The 23,439-nt window shown below is 38.4% G+C and overlaps 1 protein-coding gene across 2 annotated transcripts in view; it reads right to left on the minus strand.

Moving 5' to 3' along the window:
* Positions 1–9,713: 9,713 nt before the first annotated feature.
* The window catches only part of PLPPR4 (phospholipid phosphatase related 4), a 54,562-nt gene continuing 40,836 nt past the window's right edge, over positions 9,714–23,439 (minus strand). Inside the window, exons 4-7 of one of the 2 annotated variants that reach the window (XM_005906507.3) lie at positions 22,943–23,138; positions 21,142–21,199; positions 20,241–20,414; positions 9,714–13,462 (exon numbers count right to left, since the gene is read on the minus strand). In XM_005906507.3, the coding sequence (XP_005906569.1) occupies positions 12,134–13,462; positions 20,241–20,414; positions 21,142–21,199; positions 22,943–23,138 (1,757 nt within the window). In that variant the 3' untranslated portion in view covers positions 9,714–12,133. The remainder of the gene's footprint in view (positions 13,463–20,240; positions 20,415–21,141; positions 21,200–22,942; positions 23,139–23,439) is intronic. The other variant, XM_005906508.3, reaches the window with a different exon arrangement.

The following is a 23,439-nucleotide window of genomic DNA, read 5'->3' on the forward strand; positions in this document are numbered from 1 at the left end:
GTTCTCCATTTCTCACAAGTTGTGTTTACTTTTCACCACTTGTGGCAATACCATAATAACTGATAAGAAAAAGGAGTGAAATATATAGCTTAGATTAAAAAAATATATATATATATAGCTTTTACCAAAGTATAGCTTAGCTTATATTTTTTTGCTTTGCTTTGGTAGTTGTAGTGGGGGAAAGACAGTTTGCTACTATTAAGACAGAGAAATAAATTTGGGAATATAAATCAGAAAATGTATTCTGAAAATGTTAAATTTGAGACAATTATAGGTATGTAAGCAGAGATATCAATCAACTAGTCAGTTGCTTATTTGGTTCTAGAGTTCTAGGAGAGATGAAGACTAGAGATAATGAAATCAGAAAACAATGCTCAAGATTAAGAACAAATATATTGCCACTGCCACAGAGTGTTTTTAATGATTTGCATATATTTATTTATTTAATCACCACGACAACTCTAAGTTATTATCCCTATTATATAGGAAATGGGAACACAGTAGGTTGATTTAGAATTTGAATACTTGTCAGCCTGATCCCAAAGACTCTTTTGCTACTTCATAATTCTGAAAATAATTGTGATATCTTAGCAGCAGATGGGGTGAGAATATGAGACAAGTGGACTAAATAAATTGCTATAATTAATGGACTCTAATAACTAATTTTGAATTTGAAAAATAAACTTGAATGCTGACTATGCAGTGCTTGCTATTTTTTAGTGATCAGTTCAGTTCAGTCTCTCAGTTGTGTCCAACTTTTGAGACCCTGTGGACGGTAGCATGCCAGGCCTCCCTGTCCATCACCAACTCCCAGAGCTTACTCAAACTCATGTCTATAGAGTCAGTGATGTCATCCAACCATCTCATCCTCTGTCATCCCCTTTTCCTCCTGCCTTCAATCTTTCCCAACATCAGGGTCTTTTCCAGTGAGTCAGTTTTTTGCATCAGGTGGCCAAGGTATTGGAATTTAAGCTTCAGCATCAGTCCTTCCAATGAACACCCAGGACTGATTTCCTTTAGGGAGACCAGTTGGACCTCCTTGGAATCCAGGGAACTCTCAAGAGATTTTTCCAGCACCACAGTTCAAAAGGATCAATTCTTTGGTGCTCAGCTTTCTTGATAGTCCAACTCTCACATCCATTCATGACTACTGGAAAAAGCATAGCTTTGACTAGATGGACCTTTGTTGGCAAAGTAATGTCTCTGTTTTTTAATAAGCTGTCTAGGTTGGTCATAACTTTTCTTCCAAGGAACAAGCATCTTTTAATTTCATGGCTTCAGTCACCATCTGCAGTGATTTTAGAGCCCACAAAAATAAGGTCTATCACTGTTTCCATTGTTTCCCTATCTATTTCCCATGAAGTGATGGGACCAGATGGTCTTTGCTTTCTGAATGTTGAGTTTTAAGCCAGCTTTTTCACTCTCCTCTTTGACTTTGATCAAGAGGCTCTTTAGTTCTTCTTCACTTTCTGCCATAAGGGTGATGTCATCTGCATATCTGAGGTTAGTGATATTTCTTCTGGCAGTCTTGATTCCAGCTTGTGCTTCATCCAGCCTGGCATTTCTCATGTTGTACTCTGCATATTAGTTAAAAAAGTAAGAGTGACAACATACAGCCTTGATGTACTCCTTTCCCAAATTGGAACCAGTCTGTTTTTCCATGTCCAGTTCTAATTGTTGCTTCTTGACCTGCATACAGGTTTCTCAGGAGGCAGGACAGGTGATCTGGTATTCTCATCTCTTGAAGAATTCTCCACAGTTTGTTGTGATGCACACAGTCAAAGGCTTTGGCATAGTGAATAATGCAGAAGTAGATGTTTTTCTGGAACTCTCTAGCTTTGTTGATGCTCCAGCAAATGTTGGCAATTTGATCTCTGGTTCATCTGCCTTTTCTAAATCCAGCTTGAACATCTGGAAGTTCATGGTTCACATACTGTTGAAGCCTGCCTAGGAGAATTTTAAGCATTTCTTTGATAGAGTGTGAGATGAGTGCAATTGTGTGGTAGTTTGAACATTCTTTGGCATTACCTTTCTTTGGGATTGGAATGAAAACTGATCTTTTCCAGTCCTGTGGCCACTGTTGAGTTTTCCAAATTTGCTGGCATATTGAGTGTAGCCCTTTCACAGCTTCATCTTTCAGGATTTGAAATATCTCAACTGGAATTCCATCACCTCCACTAGCTTTGTTCATAGTGATGTTTCCTAAGACCCACTTGACTTTGCATTCCAGGATGGCTGGCTCTAGGTGAGTGATCACACCATCGTGGTTATCTAAGTCATGAAAATCTTTTTTGTATAGTTCTTCTGTGTATTCTTGCTACCTTTTCTTAATATCTTCTGCTTCTGTTAGGTCCATACCATTTCTGTCCTTTATCGAGCCCATCTTTGCATGAAATGTTCCCTTTGTATCTCTAATTTTCTTGAGGGATCTCTAGTCTTTCCCATTTTATTGTTTTCCTCTATTTCTTTGCATCAGTCACTGAAGAAGGCTTTCTTATCTCTCCTTGCTAGTCTTTGGAACTCTGCATTCAAGTAGGTATATCTTTCCTTTTCTCCTTTGACTTTCACTTCTCTTATTTTCTCAGCTATTTGTAAGGCCTCCTCAGACAACCATTTTGCCTTTTTGCATTTCTTTTTCTTCAAGGTGGTATTGGTCACTGCCTCCTATACAATGTCATGAACTTCCGTCCTTAGTTCTTCAGGCACTCTGTCTATCAGATCTAACCCCTTGAATCTATTTGTCACTTCCACTGTATAATTGTAAGGGATATGATTTAGGTCATATGTGTATGGTCTAGTGGTTTTCCCTACTTTCTTCAATTTAAGGCTGAGTTTGGCAATAAGGAGTTCATGATCTGAGCCACAGTCAACTCCCAGTCTTGTTTTTGCTGACTGTATAAAGCTTTTCTCTCTTTGGCTGCAAAGAATATAATCAATCTGATTTCAGTACTGACCATCTGGTGATGTCCAGAGTAGAGTCTTCTCTTACAGGTTGTTGGAAGAGGGTGTTTGCTATGACCAGTGCTTTCTGTTGGCAAAACTCTGTTAGCCCTTAACCTGCTTCATTTTGTACCCCAAGGCCAAATTTGCCTATTACGCCAGGTATCTCCTGACTTCCTACTTTTGCATTCCAGTCCCCTATAATGAAAAGGACATCTTTTTGGGGTGTTAGTTCTAGAAGGTCTTGTAGGTCTTCACAGAACCATTCAATTTCAGCTTCTTCAGCCTTACTAGTCAGGGCATAGACTTGGATTACTGTGATATTGAATGATATGCCTTGGAAATGAACAGAGATCATTCTGTTGTTTTTGAGATTGCATCCAAGTAGTGAATTTCAGACTCTTGTTTACTATGATGGCTACTCCATTTTTTCTAAGGGATTCTTGCCCACAGTAGTAGATATAATGGTCATCAGAGTTAAATTCACCCATTGCAGTCCATTTTAGTTTGCTGATTCCTAAAATGTCAATCTTGACTCCTGTCATCTCCTGTTTGAGCACTTCCTATTTGCCTTGATTCATGGATCTAACATTCCAGGTTCCTATGCAATATTGCTCTTTACAGCATCGGACTTGACTTCCATCACCAGTCACATCCACAGCTGGGTGTTATTTTTGCTTTGACTCCATCTCTTCATTCTTTCTGGAGTTATTTCTCTACCTATCTCCAGTAGCATATTGGGCACCTACCGACCTGGGGAAATTTATCTTTCAGTGTCCTATCTTTTTGCCTTTTCATACTGTTCATGGATTCTCAAAGGGAGAATACTGAAGTGGTTAGCCATTCGTTTCTCCAGTGGACCACATTTTGTCAGAACTCTCCACCATGACCCATCCATTTGGGTGGCCCTACATGGCATGCTCATAGTTTCATTGAGTTAGGCAAGGCTGTGGTCCATGTGATCAGTTTGGTTAGTTTTCTGTGATTGTGGTTTTCCTTCTGTCTGCCTTCTGATGGAGAAGAACAAGAGGCTTATGGAAGCTTCCTGATGGGAGAGATTGACTGAGGGAGAAACTGGGTCTTGTTGTGATGGGTGAGGCCATGCTCTGTAAATCTTTAATCCAATTTTCTGTTGATGGGCCGGGGGTGTGTGTTCTCTCCCTGTTGTTTGACCTGAGGCCAAACTATGGTGGAGGTAATGAAGATAATGGAGACCTCCTTCAAAAGGTCCCGTGCAGACACTGCCACACTCAGTGCCCCTGACCCTGCAGCAGGCTACCTCCAACCCATGCCTCTGCTGGAGACTCCTGGACACTCATGGGCAATCTGGGTCAGTCTTTTGTAAGGCCACTGCTCCTTTCTCCTGGGTCCTGGTGCATACAAGATTTTGTTTGTGCTCTCCAGGACACTGTTTTCCCAGTCCTATGTAAGTTCTATGGTGAGGTTAATGGTGACCTCCTTCAAGAAGGCTTTTGCCATACCCGGGTCTGTTGCACCCAGAGCCCCTGCCCTGGTGGCAGGCTACTACTGACTCATACCTCTGCAGGAGATACTCAAACACAGTTCTGGCTTACTCTCTGTTGGGTCTCTGGATCCTGGTGCATATAAAGAGTTTACAATTTAATGTGTAGTAAATATCAATGTCTTATTAATTGGTGATTAATTGTACAAATTATATAAGTTTGACTACATTGGCCATGAAAAACACACGGGGCTTCCCTGATAGCTCAGGTGGTAAAGAATCCACCTGCAATGCAGGAGATCCCTGGTTTGATTCCTGGGTTGGAAAGATACACTGGAGAAAGGGAAAAGCTACCCATGCCAGTATTCTGGCTTGGAGAACTAGTCCATGGGGTCGCCAAGAGTTAGACAGGACTGAGCAACTTTCACATTTTAGCGATAGCTTAAGTATAATAAGTATTCTTCATTGGCACTTGCCTCTACAGAAATTACTGTGGAGGTGGGAACATTTGAACAAACAACTGTTGCAAAATCACATCTATTGTGAGAAGACAGCTTGTTCCAAGAAATCTGGCTTACACCATGTCAACATTTTTAAAAGATGCTTCAAATAAGAAAAAAGAGAAAAATATAAATAAATTGGCTTCAAAATCGTGAAGGGATTTCTGAGAACTGTGGAACTTCAGAGAGAAATAAAATGAACAACTGTTCCTTTCTGTTCCAAGACCCTTCATATTTTTAACTTTATATAATAAATTCTATTTACTTATTTTCATGAATTTTTCATACATAATAGGTAGAACATACTGTACTCTTTCAAATATTCTTATATTTGTTGATCATTTATTGTGTTAGATGCTGCATATAAGGAGGTTACAGTATAGTGTGTAGTAAATATTCAATGTCTTGTTAAATTGGTGATTAATTGTACAAATTATATAAGTATGAATACACTGGTCATGAAAAACACAGGTATACAAACATTCTCAACCTTTTTGAAAAAGGTACCAACTGTGGTGTCACAATATTTCATTCATTCATTCAAACATTCATTCATTGTGAATGTTTTCTTACTGTCTAACCTATGTGGTAGGTGATGTGCTAAACAGTAGGAATTACAAAATGAACACAAGGTAGTTGTTTCCTGCTCTCAATACCCTCCTGGAACCTACCAGTTGTGTGACTCTGAGTAAGTCACTTCTCATGTGTCTTACTTTTCTTGAGACGTAGATAATTAGGCTATTATACCTAAAAGGATGTGAGATATCTGAAGTCCCTTCTAGCTCTAAAGTTGTATAGGGGAAGATTGAAATTTAGTCTTGAAGGACAAAAGAGATTTAAAAATGAATGCAAAGACTTTCTGGAAGGAGAGTTAAAATTAAACCACAGACATACAGCCAAATACACACACAAATGTAGAAGTGAAGCCTGTTGCACAATAGGTTTGTATGGAAAAGTAGTGGCTTATAAGGGTCTATACATTGTACTATGAAGAGTCTTGAAGCTGTATGACAGAGACTGTTCTCATTTATAAACCATTCTGATTCTTTTCCATCTGGTTAGAGAAGACACAAACTTTTAGTTGGTAATAAGTTCTCTGACCAAGAGACTACATTCTCTGGCATCTTTTGCCACAGGATAATCCAGTTTGCTCCCACTGGGTGGATTATACATGACAGATACAACTTCAGTGTCATTTTGTTCAAGACAAAGCTGCTTATCCTTGACTTCCTCCTTCCTAACCCCAATCCTTCTGGGAAATCATGTCAACTAGAGCAATTTTGGAAGCCATATATTAAAGATGGTAAAACAACTTCTCTAGCCATGGACTGCTCCTATCTGTGTTGTGTGAGATGGAATCATACAGGTGTAACCTTTTGGTTTTTTCATTCAGCATACTGCTACTGCTAAGTCACTTCAGTCATGTCCGACTCTGTGTGACCCCATAGACGGCAGCCCACCAGGCACCCCCTTCCCTGGGATTCTCCAGGCAAGAACATTTGAGTGGGTTGCCATTTCTTTCTCCAATGCATGAAAGTGAAAAGTGAAAGTGAACTCGCTCAGTCGTATCCGACTATTCGGGACCCCATGGACTGCAGCCTACCAGGCTCCTCCATCCATGGGATTTTTCCAGGCAAGAGTACTGGAGTGGGGTGCCATTGCCTTCTCCATCATTCAGCATAGCACCCTGGAGATTCATTCAGTTGCATGTATCATAGTTCATTTCTTTTTATTGATGAGTAGTAGTCCATGATATGGTTGTATAACAGTTTGTTTAACAACTCACTCAAGGAAGGACATCAGGATTATTTTCAGTTTGGGGCTATTATTAATAAAACTGAGATGAATTTCTTGTGGACATAAATTTTTATTTCTGTGGATAAATGCCCAAGAGTAGGAAATATAAATGTAAATTTGGTTTTGCAAATAGGTTATACTATTTTATATTCCCACCAGCAATGTGTCAGTGATGCAGTTTGTCTACATTCTTGTTAGCGTTTGGCATTATAATTTTTTAAATTTCATCTTTATAGGTATGTAGTAATATTTCATTGTGATTTTAATTTGTATTTCTGAAATGACTAATAGTTTTGAACATCTATTCACATGCTTATTTGTTATCTATATAGCCTCTTTGAAATGTCTCTTCATGTCTTTGATCATTTTTATTTTACTGTTTTTCTCTTTTAGTCTCTTCTGTTTACTGTTATTGAAGTTTTTACTGTTGAGTTTTGAGGATTTTTTATATAGTCTAGATTTGAATTTTAAAAAATAACCCATAAAGAGAAAAGATAAATTGAACCTCATCAAAAATAATAACTTTGCTCTTTGAAAGACTCTACTCAAAGGATGATGGATAACTACAGACTGAAAACAAAATATTTGCAGACACATATCTAACCAGGGACTAGCAGCTAGTCTTTGTTCTATATCCTAAAGATTTTCTCCTATATTTTTTTCTAAAATTTTTTAGTTTTACATTTAAGTCTTTGACTTATTTTGAGTTTATTTTTTTTAATACCTCTTTTTATACTCTGGTGGCTCAGATGGTAAAGAATCTACCTGCAATGCAGGAGACCGGGGTTCAATTCCTGGGTTGGGAAGATCCCCTGGAGAAGGAAATGGCAACTCATTCCAGTATTCTTGCCTGGGAATCCCATTGACAGAAGAGCCTATTGGGCTACAGTCTATGGGGTCACAGAGAGTCAGGCACAACTGAATGACTTACACAAACACACATACCTCCAGAAATATCTGTGATTATTTAGTTTAGGTGCAGAATGGGAAAGACTGGGCTGGAGGTGGAGTGAAATTAGTTTACCTAATACTGAAAACCACATATCTTTTCTCAGAAGTATATCACAGACTAGAAGTTACAAACTACAACAAGGGAATTTGTGGGGGGGAAATTCCTCTTATAGAGAATATCTAGCTTTCTTTCTATAAGTTAGTGTGTGTGTTTGTGTGTGTGTGTTAGTCACTTAGTCATGTTCCACTCTGCAAACACATGGACTGTAGCCCTTCAGGCTCCTCTGTCCATAGAATTCTCCAGTCAAGAATACTGAACGGTTGCCATTTCCTTCTCCAGGGGTTCTTCCCAACCCAGGAATAGAACCGGTTAGTAGCCAGGTGTAAAGTGTCAGGAGGTGACTGAGAGAAAGGGAGATTATACATGAATATGATTTCATATTTTTTTTCTTCTTTAAACTCATTCACCTACTTGTCAACTGTACTATTTTTAAAATCTAACCCTAGAGTTTAGATAGGTTTTTCTCTTAGGCTATGACTGAAAATCTTAATGAAGAAGGAGTAAAGGAGACAAAATGAACACTCAATAAGTCTGTTAAATAGAATTGGCGGCAGAACTATAGCTTTGCTCAGTTTGCCCCTCCTTCTCATTGATGATAGTGAATAAACACTAGCAGTTAGGGACTTTTATTGACCATCGTTTGGCCAGTGAAATGAGAATCATTTCTGTATCAGAGGACTCATCTAGACATTTTGTTTTTTTTTTTTTTTTTTTCTTTTTAACTATTAGGAAGCATTGTCTCTGGGAATCTCCCATTATTGGGTCTCATCTGTAATATCATATGTGCTGTGCTTAGTCACTCTGCTGCTGCTGCTAAGTCGCTTCAGTCATGTCTGACTCTGTGTGACCCCATAGATGGCAGCCCACCAGGCTCCTCTGTCCCTGGGATTCTCCAGGCAAAAACACTGGAATGGGTTGCCATTTCCTTCTCCAATGCATGAAAGTGAAAAGTGAAAGTGAAGTCGCTCAGTCACGTCCAACTCTTTGAGACCCCATGGACTGTAGCCCACCAGGTTCCTCTGTCCATGGGGATTCTCCAGGTAAGAATACTAAAGTGGGTTGCCATGCCTTCCTCCAGGGGATCTTCCCAACCCAGGGATGGAACCCAGGTCTCCCACATTGCAGGCAGATTCTTTACCATGAATCACCAAGGAAGCCTACAATATCATATACTATGACTGAAATCTATATTTCCTTCAAACTGTAGCATTTGATCTTAGAGCATAGTAGAAACTTTCTACAGAATAAAGACAGGAGACATTTAATAAGCAGAGAAAATTAAACACTCAGTCACAAACAAACCATTACCCATTTTCCAGGCCACATTTCCCTTTTAGATTAAACCATTTCAATTCCTTTTGATTTCCTTCAATTATTTTAATTAAATTACTTTCTGAATAATGAATTTCCATATTCAATTTGAATTTGAATATGAAATAACCCATAGATATCAAGTAAAGACTTGACCTGTAAAAGGCATAAATGATATGGCTTTAATGATAACTTCTTACATGTATAACCCAGAAACCACTCACCTGATACCTCATGAGAAATGTATTAGGATCAGGGTTACTTATCCAATCATAGTATAAGGGGTACTTACACAAATGATTCTTTCCCATTTTCTTTTTCAATACTCTGTAACATTGATATGTGAAAAATCTAGGTCTAAATAAATTTAAAAGAACTTCTTTAATAAGCATAAAACCAAAATTCTAAACGATAAGGAAACATTATGTCATAGTTTGAGAAGCTTTTCCTTCTTAGTGCAATACTTTCTTCTAATTATAATCAGTTCTGGGTCATTCTAATTTTTTCAGCTGTTTTCCTATAAAGTATTATCAATTCATACTCTGAAGTAAAAGACCAAAATGCTCCAATTTTGATGAAGAAATCTAATCTTTATTTCTATGATGTTAGCACAATATACTCACACAATAGCTCTGATCTGTACTTAACAAAATACATTATAGCACTTTACAAACTTTATCAGTTTGGAAAACATTGCATAACATTTTATTAAACACAATACTTTATATATATCATATATATCTTCATAATTTTATTTACTTTAAAAAGATAATTAACTCTCTTTATTCAATACTTGGTTTTATCAATAAAGCACAGCCTAACAAAGGAAGAAGTGCTCTCATTAGCAAATAAGATAAATAGAACACTAAGAAGAGATACCACCTGTTAGTCTCATTTGTTTTAAATTAAGGTACCAGTGGAATGTAAACAAATAATTCTTTGTAATCTTTTGTTTACAAAAGATGTGTTATCAAATACACATGCAGAGGTCTGAGTTCTAGCGACCATCATTATATATTTCCTTAACAATGTGGTACAATTTAAGTCATTAAAAACTGTAGCCTTTGGCACTTTGAGTAGAAAAAGAATATATCAATATTCATAAAAAAAAAAAAAAAACTTCAGTGACTAGAGAAGTACTTTAAAATCTTTTGTTAAGAAATAGGAAAGATTAGCAAATATCATACTGCACCTGAAATGCTGCAGCTTTTTTTTTTTTCTTCAGAGCACTAAAACCAATCCACCTTTCTCTCTATAATTGGCAAAAGCCAGTAGGAGTGTCATAATGGTGGTGGTGGTGAGAAGTGGGGAAGGCAACATTTTACTCCCACTCCCCTCTCTGAGAAGGAAATTGCCAGAAGGGATATAGTTGAATCTGTATTTTATTGCCAGAGTTTTCAGTTCTGATGGTTTCAGCTAAATCCCTAATGCCGTAGGAGGTTGGTTACTCTAGAAAGCTCTGCCCTTTTCCAGCAGAAGTTGATTAAGAATGTGGTACTTACTCATCTCTAAACAACTACTTCTGCTCTCAGTGAAAACTGAACTAAGATTAACCAGCATTGTTGTTACCTTTTGTCCCCATGGCAATCATGAGATGTACATCAGAATTCTTAGGAAATGGTGTAAAAAGGTTAAATGCGAAATTACAAGAACCAAATATTTCTTCATACTTAAAGTTTTATGTTGGAAAAACACCTCAAAATGTTTTGCTTTTACTTTCTTCTTATTGACAATATTGGTTTCCATTGATTTAAGTTGAAGGCTTCATTCAAGATAGGTAGCAAAAACTGTTATTTGTAGTTGAGCACAAAAACTGTGCCTATCTATTTTGAAGAAATACATTCTTAATGTACACTGTGAGATATTTTTACTTATCAATTTTTTTTTTTTTTTTAGATTCATCCTGTTAGTATACAAATAACAAAATATTTTAGAGAAGATGGCAAAACCCAATCACTGTGACTTTAACTGGTTATCAGGATATCAAAAAATGTTAATAATCTGGAACAAAATGAAAATTTTGGATTACTTAAGTTAGAAGTTTAAGCCAGCTGGCTGGAAACATCTAAGGTTAACATATGATCAACACTGCTGGCAGTGTAACCCACAATGTCAAGTTTTGGTTCATATTTCTTGTTTATAAATTCACAGCAGTATATTTTGCTCAAGGAATATCAACTGTTATTTCTGCATTAAAAATAGAATGTATCTATAACATAAAAATTTAAGTCAATAAATAAAGGAGAAGCCATAAAATGCAAAATATGATCACATCAATTTCAAAAAACTCTAAAATAATATTTTAAATTATGCAAATTTACTCACTAAAAACTGATTTTTCATTAGCAGTAACTTGAAATAAAAAGTAAACAGCAAAAAGCTATGCAGAAAAGTACTGGTTATTCCCTTTCACTGAAAATATCCTTATAAATTTTTGTTGTTGAAGAAAGCAAACTTTTGAAGAAATGCACAATACCTTTTCATTTTTTGACTGTGACTGAGCCACTACAGAGAAGCTGCAGGGTGTCCTATTCTAACACAAAGAAGCCAACATCTTCTTAATAACAGTAGCATTTCTTTGACAAGGAATTGCACACCACTATTTCACAGCTAAATAGAAATTGAGAGTTTACACCATATATGTACTATAATAATCAGCACCACCCATATTGAGCTTTTGGTGCAGATTCTGCAAAATGAATATATAATACTGCATGGCCTCTGCTGCAGGGAAAACGTGTGTTCTGGATTCCCACAGCTAATTATAAAGAAAGAACCCTAAAGTTGGCACATTCAGGAAGTACGATAGTATACACTGAAGGAAACCGCTTTCTTTTGATATTGCCCTCTGCAAACGTTTTGCGTTTGAAGGTAGGTCTTAGGAAGAGTCTTCACATTATCGCATGAGTTAGGTTCTTGCATTGTGCTTTTCCCTTCCCTTGATGTGAAGTCTACAAGCTTGGGTGGAATAGTTCTCGAGAGTCAGTGAATCGCGGGCTGATGGTGGATACTCTAGTTTGGTGAGAAGGTTCCCGATTTGCTGGAACAGAGCACTGGTAGAATCAACACGTTGTCTCTTGGGGTGACTCAAGTGATTTGAATGACTATCACTCAATCCTTATAAGCCCGTGTTGGGGAGGTTCCCTTGTAGAAGATATTCCTCGTGTTTTCGGGGCTGTTGCTCCTTTCAGGGATTAAAATGATGTTGCCCTTTCTCCGCAGGGTGGAGTCGCGGGAGGAAGAAACGGACAGAGTCTCTGAACCGATTTCGCTGCCCTCTACCGGGGTGACGCGGATGGTGGTGATTCCGTGGTGGTGATGCTCACTGTTGTCAATGTTGCTTCTCTTTCGATCTCCGGAACCAAAACTGTCTTTCAGGGACTCACAGCTTTCTGAGTCCCTGTTGAGATCGTTGAGCTCGTACGTTTGGCGAAGGCTGCCCTTTTCAGGGGCTTTCCATTTCCAGGAGCCACTGCCTTCGCCTTCGGTGGACGGGATCTGTATGATGGGCCTGTTGTTCTCCGGGTGGGCCTCAACCCTCACGATCCCACTGGGTTCGTGGTCTGTCAGGGTTTTGTATCGGATGGAGCCGGTGCAGGAGACTGTGCTGCCTTCAGTGTTCTTGGGGCTGCTTTGGAGGACACCCTGCTGCTTGGACATGGCTATGACTTGCATGATGCGAGGCTGGCTGTTGCTTCTATTACAAGCCACAGTCTTCTCCGCAGCTTTCAGCCACTTGGCCCGAGCAGAGCTGCTTTTGGGGGAGGTGCTTATGTTTTCCTGCGTCTCTTCAGGGATGTGTACTAACTGTGAGGACCCGGGGCGGGATTGAATGGACACTCTTGGTCCCCCAGGCATGCTATTGTTACACCCAGGGACGGTGCCAGGCTGGATCTTGAGATACTGATTGCTGCTGGGAGCGTGGTGGTCTCCATTGACCCCCACCCTGGACGGCTCCGAGCTTGATCTCATTTCAATGGATCTGGGTGGTGACTGTCCCGGCTCGGTCTCTATAACCTGCAGAGACAGCTTGCGGCTTTCATTCTTGTTCTTCCACTGGGTGAGGAGCTGCTTGGATCTAGCAGAATCCATCGAGGCATGAATGCTGGCGTTTCTTCTCACAGGGTCTTCCACGGATGGGGTGTTGGCTCTAGGCAAGGTATTGCTGAAGGTAACCATGTTCTCCTTCCCCATGGGGCTCCGTGGAGTGATGATTTCTACATCTGCATTTGCCCTTTTGAGGTTGGTCAAGGAGCTAGCATCTCTATGGTTTCGGTTCAGGATGCCTTCAGTGTGAGCAATTCCGTCAGTGCTGCTACCATTTTTAGCAGCTAAAACTCGGCTGGGGTCTTGATTGAGGTCTGTCAGAGACCTGAGGGCTTCTCTGTGCTGAAACACACTCTCTTCGCTAGGCAGAAAATTCCCCACAGCATACAGACCCTAGTGTTGGGAGAAACAATAAACATCAGGCACCAGACGACATGGTTACTGAGAGTTTGCATTGGAGGATGTAGTGAGGCACATAAAGATGTGTTCGCTATACCCCACTGACACAAACAACCAAAACTAAAAGTACAGTTACTCAGGAAATAGTTGTAAGTTATATCATCAGCCACTGAACTAACTCTTCAGAACTATAAAGTCCATTATTTTTCATTATTAGTTGGGTTTTCTCTTTCTCCATCCCACCAGATGTTTTGGACAGTCTTATCCTCTGTATTGAGAAGAGAAGTCAGACAATGAGAGAAATAAGGGCATTCTTCTGTTTTTCTTTTTAAAATTTATTTTTCAATTAGATGGAAATTGCTTTACAATGTTGTGTTGGTGTCTGCCATGCAACAACGTGAATCAACCATCTTCTGTTTTTTCAAAGCAATTCATTTTCCTGGATTTATGAACTGCTTGTTGAGTGACACCTCAGATGGCTTAACTGATGTACTTTACCTTCCATTTTCAGTCATACCTCATGATGGTACGATTGAAATCATACCATTCAATCATACCTGCATGTGGAAATGCAGAACAACAAATCATTCATAAAATATGACATAGGTTTTGTATTGAGGTCAGAGACACACATCCTCGCAGCTGACATGGAGCTCAGCACTATGTGTGCAGCATTTTACAGAATGTTCTGGGAAAAGAGGGCAGAAACTGTCCCTATATTGGGTTCTTAGTTTTTTTCCACCTAAAACCTGATCTTAAATTTTGAAAGTTATATTTGATAAGCTCAGTATTATTACACTAAACTTAAGCTGAATTTTATTTAATCTTGTCTTCACACTCAGGTGATCAAAATTTTTTTTTTTTTTTTTTTTTTTTTTAGATTTTGGGGATAAAAATCTGATAAAGGCTAAAGATAAGATTCAGAATTTTTTAACCTTTTGACATGCAAAAGATCTAATACCTGCTGAATTTTCAGTTTTTGAGATGCTTAGTTTAGAGATAAGAGCAAGAAGCAGATAACTATTTGCATGTTAAGCTCAACAGAAGGGAGCCACTGTCTAATTTTCAGACCAAACCAAAGGAATTCCACAGATGTGATATTTTGTAGAGTGCCTAACAATGAACAAGGGCATAGGCTTAAAATGGATAAATTAATAATTTCAAGGCAGAGTGTAAACAGGAACAGAATAAAGTCAGGCTTCTCCCTCTCCAAGTATTTCAATTCCTGGCTAAAATCTTCTTCTAAACAATACCTATCTATGTTCTCACTACAAAAGTTTTCAGGGTAAACAATCTCTACCTCATGTTCCATTAATAATTATATTTAAATTCATACATCTAGGACCATCTTCCACCAGACTGTACATCAGTTCAGTTCAGTTCAGTTGCTCAGTCGTGTCTGACTCTTAGCAACCCCATGGACTGCAGCACGCCAGGCTACCGTGTCCATCACCAACTCCCAGAGTTTACTCAAACTCATGTCCAATGAGTCAGTGATGCCATCCAACCATCTCATCCTCTATTGTCCCCTTCTCCTCCTGCCTTAAATCTTTTCCACCATCAGGGTCTTCTCTAATGAGTCAGTTTTTCCCATCAGGTGGCCAAAGTATTGAAGTTTCAGCTTTAGCATCAGTCCTTCCAATGAACACTCAGGACTGATTTCCTTTAGGATGGACTGGTTGGATCTCCTTGCTGATCAAGGGACTCTCAAGAGTCTTCTCCAACAACACAGTTCAAAAGCATCAATTCTTCAGCGCTCAGCTTTCTTTATAGACCTATTCTCACATCCATACATGACTACTGGAAAAACTATAGCCTTGACTAGACGGACCTTTGTTAGCAAAGTAACGTCTCTGCTTTTTAATATGCTGTCTAGGTTGGTCATAACTTTTCTTCCAAGGAGCAAGCGTCTTTATTTTCATGGCTGCAGTCACCATCTGAAGTAATTTTCAGATCAGATCAGATTTTGGAGCCCCCCAAAATAAAGTCTGCCACTGTTTCCACTGTTTCCCCATCTATTTCCCATGAAGTGATGGGACCGGATGCCATGATCTTAGTTTTCTGAATGTTGAGTTTTAAGCCAACTTTTTCACTTTCCTCTTTCACTTTCATCAAGAAGCTATTTAGGTCTTCTTCATTTTCTGCCATAAGGGTGGTGTTATCTGCATATCTGAGGTTATTGATATTTCTCCTGGCAATCTTGATTCCAGCTTGTGGTTCTTCCAGCCCAGCATTTCTCATGATGTACTCTGCATAGGAGTTAAATAAGCAGGGTGACAATATATAGCCTTGATGTACTCCTTTCCTAATTTGGAACCAGTCTGTTGTTCCATGTCCAGTTCTGACTGTTGCTTCCTGACCTGCATATAGGTTTCTCAAGAAGCAGGTCAGGTGGTCTGGTATTCCCATCTCTTGAAGAATTTTTCACAGTTTATTGTGATCCACACAGTCAAAGGCTTTGGCATAGTCAATAAAGCAGAATAGATGTTTTTCTGAAACTCTCTTGCTTTTTCCATGATCCAGCAGATGTTGGCAATTTGATCTCTGGTTCCTCTGCCTTTTCTAAAACCAGCTTGAACACCTCGAAATTCACGGTTCACATATTGCTGAAGCCTGGCTTGGAGAATTTTGAGCATTACTTTACTAGCATGTGAGATGAGTGCAGTAGTTTGAGCATTATTTTGCATTGCCTTTCTTTGGGATTCGGAGAAGGCGATGGCACCCCACTCCAGTACTCTTGCCTGGAAAATCCCATGGACGGAGGAGCCTGGTAGGCTGCAGTCCATGGGGTCGCGAAGAGTCGGACACGACTGAGCGACTTCCCTTTCCCTTTCTTTGGGATTGGAATGAAAACTGACCTTTTCCAGTCCTGTGGCCACTGCTGAGTTTTCCAAATTTGCTGGCATATTGAGTGTAGCACTTTTACACCATCATCTTTTAGGATTTGAAGTAGCTCAACTGGAATTCCATCACCTCCACTAGCTTTGTTCATAGTGATGCTTCCTAAAGCCCACTTGACTTCACATTCCAGGATGTCTGGCTCTAGGTGAGTGATCACACCATTGTGATTATATGGGTCGTAAAGATCTTTTTTGTACAGTTCTTCTGTGTATTCTTGCCACCTCTTCTTAATATCATCTGCTTGTTAGGTCCATACCATTTCTGTCCTTTATGGAGCCCATCTTTGCATGAAATATTCCTTTGGTATCTCTAATTTTCTTGAAGAGATCTCTAGTCTTTCCCATTCTGTTGTTTTCCTCTATTTCTTTGCATCAATCACTGAGGAAGGCTTTCTTATCTCTCCTTGCTCTTTGGAACTCTGCATTCAGATGGGTGTATCTTTCCTTTTCTCCTTTGCTTTTCACTTCTCTTCTTTTCAGAGCTATAACCTCTACCTACATTGTTCAGAATTCAGTGCCCAGAACTCGGCTTAATAAATATAGTTGTTTGAGTCCTTGTTATGATATGAGGCAAATAGTTATTATCCCCATTTTATAGATGAAGAATCAGGCTTCTGAATGGCTACAAAATTGGCCAAATAGCAGAAAAACTGAGATTCGAGCCCAAACCCTTGGGACTCTAAGACACCATGAAAATAAGACATATACAGACAATGCATGAACTGGAGAGTGACAGTTCTCAGTCTTATTCTCTAACACTTGTTGCCAAAGAACACTCCCAGGACAACCCAGGCTTATGCACAGTTCCTGGCACACATTTTCATTCGATGGCTTTCTCCTTCACTGAAGAAAGTATGAGTAGGAAGTATGAGATCTGAAGTGACAGTCCTGACTATGCTACTAGTATATAAAAATGAAAAAAATAAATCATTGCTCACTTTAATATGTTTCCTTTTTTTAATTAATGCTTTTCACAAGTATTCCAAGATCACAAGATTTAGAACTGCTCCAATAGGCAGTTAATTTTTATTTCTCTGTAGATCCTCTTAGTTTCTTTCATTATGGCCTTTTCCTCTGCATGCTACTTGCATATTGGTGATTTCCTGGCTTCTTTTTTTCTTCAGTTCAGTTCATTTCAGTCGCTCAGTCGTGTCTGACTCTTTGTGACCCCGTGAATCGCAGCATGCCAGGCCTCCCTGTCCATCACCAACTCCTGGAGTTCACTCAAACTCATGTCCATCGAGTCGGTGATGCCATCCAGCCATCTCATCCTCTGTCGTCCCCTTCTCCTCCTGCCCCCAATCCCTCCCAGCATCAGAGTCTTTTCCAGTGAGTCAACTCTTCGCATGAGGTGGCCAAAGTATTGGAGTTTCAGCTTCAGCATCAGTCCTTCCAATGAACATCCAGGACCGATCTCCTTTAGAATGGACTGGTTGGATCTCCTTGCAGTCCAAGGGACTCTCAAGAGTCTTCTCCAACACCACAGTTCAAAAGCATCAATTCTTCGGCACTCAGCTTTCTTTATAGTCCAACTGTCACATCCATACATGACCACAGGAAAAACCATAGCCTTGACTAGATGGACCTTTGTTGGCAAAGTAATGTCTCTGCTTTTGAATGTGCTATCTAGGTTGATCATAACTTTCCTTCCAAGGAGTAAGCATCTTTTAATTTCATGGCTGTAATCACTATCTGTAGTGATTTTGGAGCCCAAAATAATAAAGTCAACCACTGTTTCCCCGTCTATTTCCCATGAAGCGATGGGACCAGATGCCATGCTCTTAGTTTGGAAATTTGGAAGACTCAGCAGTGGCTACAGGACTGGGAAAAGTCAGTTTTCATTCCAAAGAAAGACAATGTCAAAGAATGCTCAAACCACCACACAAATGCACTCATCTCACATGCTAGTAAAATAATGCTCAAAATTCTCCAAGCCAGGCTTCAGTAATATGTGAACTGTGAACTTCCAGATGTTCAAGCTGGTTTTAGAAAAGGCAGAGGAACCAGAGATCAAATTGCCAACATCTGCTGGATCATGGAAAAAGCAAGAAAGTTCCAGAAAAACATCTATTTCTGCTTTATTGACTATGCCAAAGCCTTTGACTTGTGGATCACAATAAACTGTGGAAAATTCTTCAAGAGATGGGAATACCAGACCACCTGACCTGCTTCTTGAGAAACCTATATGCAGGTCAGGAAGCAACAGTTAGAACTGGACATGGAACAACAGACTGGTTCCAAATTGGGAAAGGAGTATGTTAAGGCTATATACTGTCACCCTGCTTATTTAACTTCTATGCAGAGTACATCATGAGAAATGCTGGGCTGGATGAAGCACAAGCTGGAATCAAGATTGCCTGGAGAAATATCAATAACCTCAGATATGCAGATGATACCACCCTTATGGCAGAAAGTGAAGAGGAACTCAAAAGCCTCTTGATGAAAGTGAAAGAGGAGAGTGAAAGAGTTGGGTTAAAGCTCAACATTCAGAAAACTAAGATCATGGCATCTGGTCCCATCACTTCATGGGAAACAGATGGGGAAACAGTAGAAACACTGTCAGACTTTTATTCTTAGGATCTGGCAATTTTATATATTCCCATAACTATAATGGTATTTCCACCTATAATGTTCGTGATTTCCAAATCTATCTTCCACCAGTCATTGCTCCTTTAAGTTCCAGACCCAACTATTCAACTGCCTATTGATCTTTAAATTCAGCTTGTACAAATCCATTCAGTCAGCTCATGAAGTCACCATCTGCCGGTCTTCCAAACTAGAAACGTGGCCATTATCTCTCATTCCTTCTGTTCCCTCACCCTCCACAAAGACTTGATCATTCATATGTCCATCTTTTTTCATATGTAGTTTCTTCAGCTTGAATGCCCTCCTCCTTTCTTAACCCTAAGAAACTCTCATGTTTTAAAAACATGAGTATAACTCTGTGAAGCCTTCCTTAGCTTCCTTAGGCAGTTTGCTATCCTCAAAGTACTTTGTTTATACCCTATTTTGTCATTTAACATATTGTAACCATTTATACTTTTCTTAATCTTTGCACTATAAACTTATAAATGATAAATCTTATTTATCAGTGCTGTGATGCTCAGTATAGTACCTGGCACAGATCAGATTTTGAATAAATGTTAAGGTAATGAATGCATGAATGAAATGGACAATTTCAGTTCCCTTATGCTGAAGATATTTCCCTTAAAGGAAGATCAGGTTTGGAAATGAAGGTTGCTAAAGAATTCAATGGGACTTCTCAGGTGGCACAGTGGTAAAGAATCCACCTGCCAATACAGGTGGCAAGAGACATGGGTTCAATTCCTGGGTTGGGAAGATACCCTGGAGAAGGAAATGGCAACTCAAGCCAGTATTCTTGCCTAAGAAATCCCATGGACAGAGGAGCCTAGCAGGCTATAGTTCACTGGGTTGCAAAGAGTCAGACATGACTGAGCACAAACACACACAAAGAATTAAATATTAGCTGGATTACAGTTATGTCCAGGTGCCACATTTGTGTTATTGGGCAAAGTATATAATTTTTCCATTATACTTCTACTCTCTTTAACTTACTTTCCTCATCTATAAAATTATACTAGTAATAGCAGTCCTTGACTTTTTTTTTTGTGGGAGAGTGATAAGGGAAAATGTGATAATCTTTCTAAAATCACCTTTTCTGGCCCAATGTATGAGTTTAATAAATGATTTTACTGAAAGTAGAATATATGTTTTGGCTTAGAATGGAGAAGGAGCCAGGGATTTTCTCATAGATATAAACTACATTGGAAGTAAATTATTATAGTGCAAGACATTTTGTGCATGTTTTCCTTTTTAAACTGTGCTTTGTTGAATAATAGTAAATTATTTACCAAGTACAGAGCAATTCCTCCTCCTATTAAAAAGCCACAGTAGACATCAACTGGGTGATTCTTATACTGAGTTATCCGTGTTAGCCCACAGATGATTCCACAGATGATAAAGGTGAAGACCAAGAGAGGTTTCAGAAGCTTAGAGGAATCCGTTAGTGTGGAATTGAAGTACATCTTTAAAAAATGAAAGGACCAGGGTAAGTATGTTTAAAAGGTCATTTTTTCCATTCCATTTTAATCAAACAAAAAGGTAAACTCAAATCTCTGATACACTTGATGTCAATTTTACTATTCCTTTCCCCCTGCTCTGGCTAATTTCTGTACCTGAAAAAAAAGAGATGCCTGACAAAATCCATCAAATAAATAACAGACCACTTATGTGATTACACAAAAGTCTGGAAAAAAATTAAAGCAGTAGAATTAGCCAGATAACTGGTTAGTCTCCATGTTACTTGTCATTTAATTTCAATCCATTTTTTCACATAAAATCTAATAAACTGTTATATTAATAAGATATAGTGACAATTCATTGCAGAGCATTTATCAACTTACACTTACTTAGAATTTGCTGTTACATAATGATTGAAACGAAAGTGTATGCTGTGTGTATATACTTAACACAATTTTTTCAGTTTTACAGTTTTTAACATTCATGTACTTCACAGTACTCTCTCATGAAGTATAATATCACATTAAAAGAGATACAAGGCTAAATGAATACTATGACTATTTCAAAAATTATCTTACTGTTATATTGTTTATACTAAATTCTATTTTTTATGCCATTATACTCTTCTGTTATTACCCAGCTGTAATATAATCTAATTGGTGTTTGGAGACAACACTCATTTCTCTGATTTTCTCTAGGACACAGTTTGATGAAAAAGACCCAGTTACTTACCGAAACGTACACAGCTGCAAAGGCAGCAAGGGTCGCATGTTGAGAAGGGAATGATTTTCTGCCAAAGGAAGAAGTCAAATTATGCCTTCTATTTCTGATACACTGCTAACAATTATCTCAAGAACACTGAGTGGTTAAAATGTTCAACTAAAAAGCTGCAAGGTAATAAGCAATAACTTTAATTTCTGTTTGATTTTCTGCAGAAAGATCTGAGTGATAAAATAAACACTGTTAATCACCATTAGTATTAAAGAAGGGTAGTGATACACTTTCCAGTAGAAAGTGTTAGCTTTCTAAGGGATCACTTCTCTACACTATTGGAATGCTGGTTGAAAGCAGAAATGGGGTGGAAAGCATTATAACTGTTTATTGGTGTTATAATTATGTCAGGTTAAAGTAAAAGCCTATAAAACCTAGATTTTAATGCTTTTAAACTTTCTCTATGCTCCTAAATATATGGTTTCATTTACATAAATATTTAAAAGAATAATTACATTCTCACAGTAGTGGGTCTAGAATTGTTTTTTACACTTTAGAAAGCATAGGGAAAAAAATCTAATTTTAGCAAAATGTTTCTCTATCCCACTTTAAAATGACTATTATCTCAAGAATTGCAAAGTATATTGTTTAGTTAAATAAGAAGCAAGGTGCAAGAGGTAGAACAGAGGACTGTGAAAGACAGAAGGAGAACAGAGATCTTTTAATGAATAAAAAATGGGAAAAATTCAGTTTTATTAATGACCTCCTAATTATTTGGTACCCAATAAAATGGATTACTATTCAACACAGACAAGATAATGTAGAAAAATTGAGAAAGAATATAGAATATAAGTCTTAAATGTAAGTTCAAAATTAATTGAATTGAATGGACCATATGTATATAATTATATAATATCAGGTTCTGATTCTTCAAGTGTATTTAAATTATTTTTGACTCTTAAATCAATCTTTGGGAACTGACTGAATGAAAAATAAAATTCTTATATCAGTCTTTTGCTGCCTTCACCCTTCTGTAATTTATTTCTTTTGAACTTCTCTTGCCATCTAAGTTTCTGTCTTTTTTTTTATTGATTGAAAACAGTTTAATGCTTTGGTAATTTCTTAAGCTTTTCAGTTTTTATTTTCTGAAATGCAAGGTCAGGAGCTGTACAGACTTTCTGGGTTTATTCAGAGGAGACACATGCAATCGTAGATGCTATTTCTTTTAAAACTCTACCAAAAGGAAAATTCATATGATTTCTTTTTTAATAAAATATGTAACGGAGCTGGAAATATCATATATAGTCTTCTACTTAAGTCACTACATGACACATACTGATTATAAGCCGTGACTAACTATAAACATCTAAAATAAACCAATTTGTGATAACCTAAACCCATAATTCGGAGAAGGCAATGGCACCCCACTCCAGTACTCTTGCCTGGAAAATCCCATGGACGCAGGAGCCTGGTAGGCTGCAGTCTATGGGGTCGCAAAGAGTCAGACACAACTGAGTGACTTCACTTTCTTTCTTTCTAAACCCATAATTAGTATAGAGGAGATTATAGAACATGACTGGGGTTTGGTGATATGAAGTTGAGTGGAATGAATATGGGGCTGAAATTTGGAGAGAGAGAAGGAGTTGGAAGGAGCCACCAATGGGTTTCTATGGTATCATCCCTAAAGAGATCACTGAATTGAAAAGAAAAATAAAATCCAAGTCATTGTGATTGAAAAGGGCATGCCTATGATGATACCCCCAAGCTATTCATGAACAATAAAAACACCAACATGGAAGTTTTCATAATCTCCATTTCTAACCTGCCGCTGTTGATAACTGTAAGGTCAGATCCTGAGCAAATGTCTTCTACAATGTAGGAATTCTCTTTGCAAGACACATTCAGAGAGGTGTAGTTTGGCTTGCACACAGTCAGAAAGTACGGTGCCTGGTAGCCTGTGGAGAGCTGGATAATGTCTGTGATAAGAGCTGTAGAGCAGAGTCCAAAGATATGAACACCTATAAAGAAAAGGAAAGAACCTGTTACCAAGCTAGCACTTGATGCCAGTGTGGTGCCATCATCAATCTTGCGTATTACACAGTAACATAACAACCTTGACATCTACTGTGATCATTTTCTCTGAGTTTATTTCAGGAAGATAGTGAAGAAAATTTCTAAACTTCCAAACAGATGCTGAAGGCAATGAGTATCTCCAAAGTTGTCATTTGAAGGATTTTTGTCTGTTTGGTTATATCAGGCCAATTCTTAATATTATTAACTGTAGGTCACTTGAGAGATACCTGGAACATGTTAAGATGA

This window comes from Bos mutus, chromosome 3 (genome assembly GCF_027580195.1).
Source record: "Bos mutus isolate GX-2022 chromosome 3, NWIPB_WYAK_1.1, whole genome shotgun sequence".
Classification (NCBI taxonomy): Eukaryota; Metazoa; Chordata; class Mammalia; order Artiodactyla; family Bovidae; genus Bos; species Bos mutus.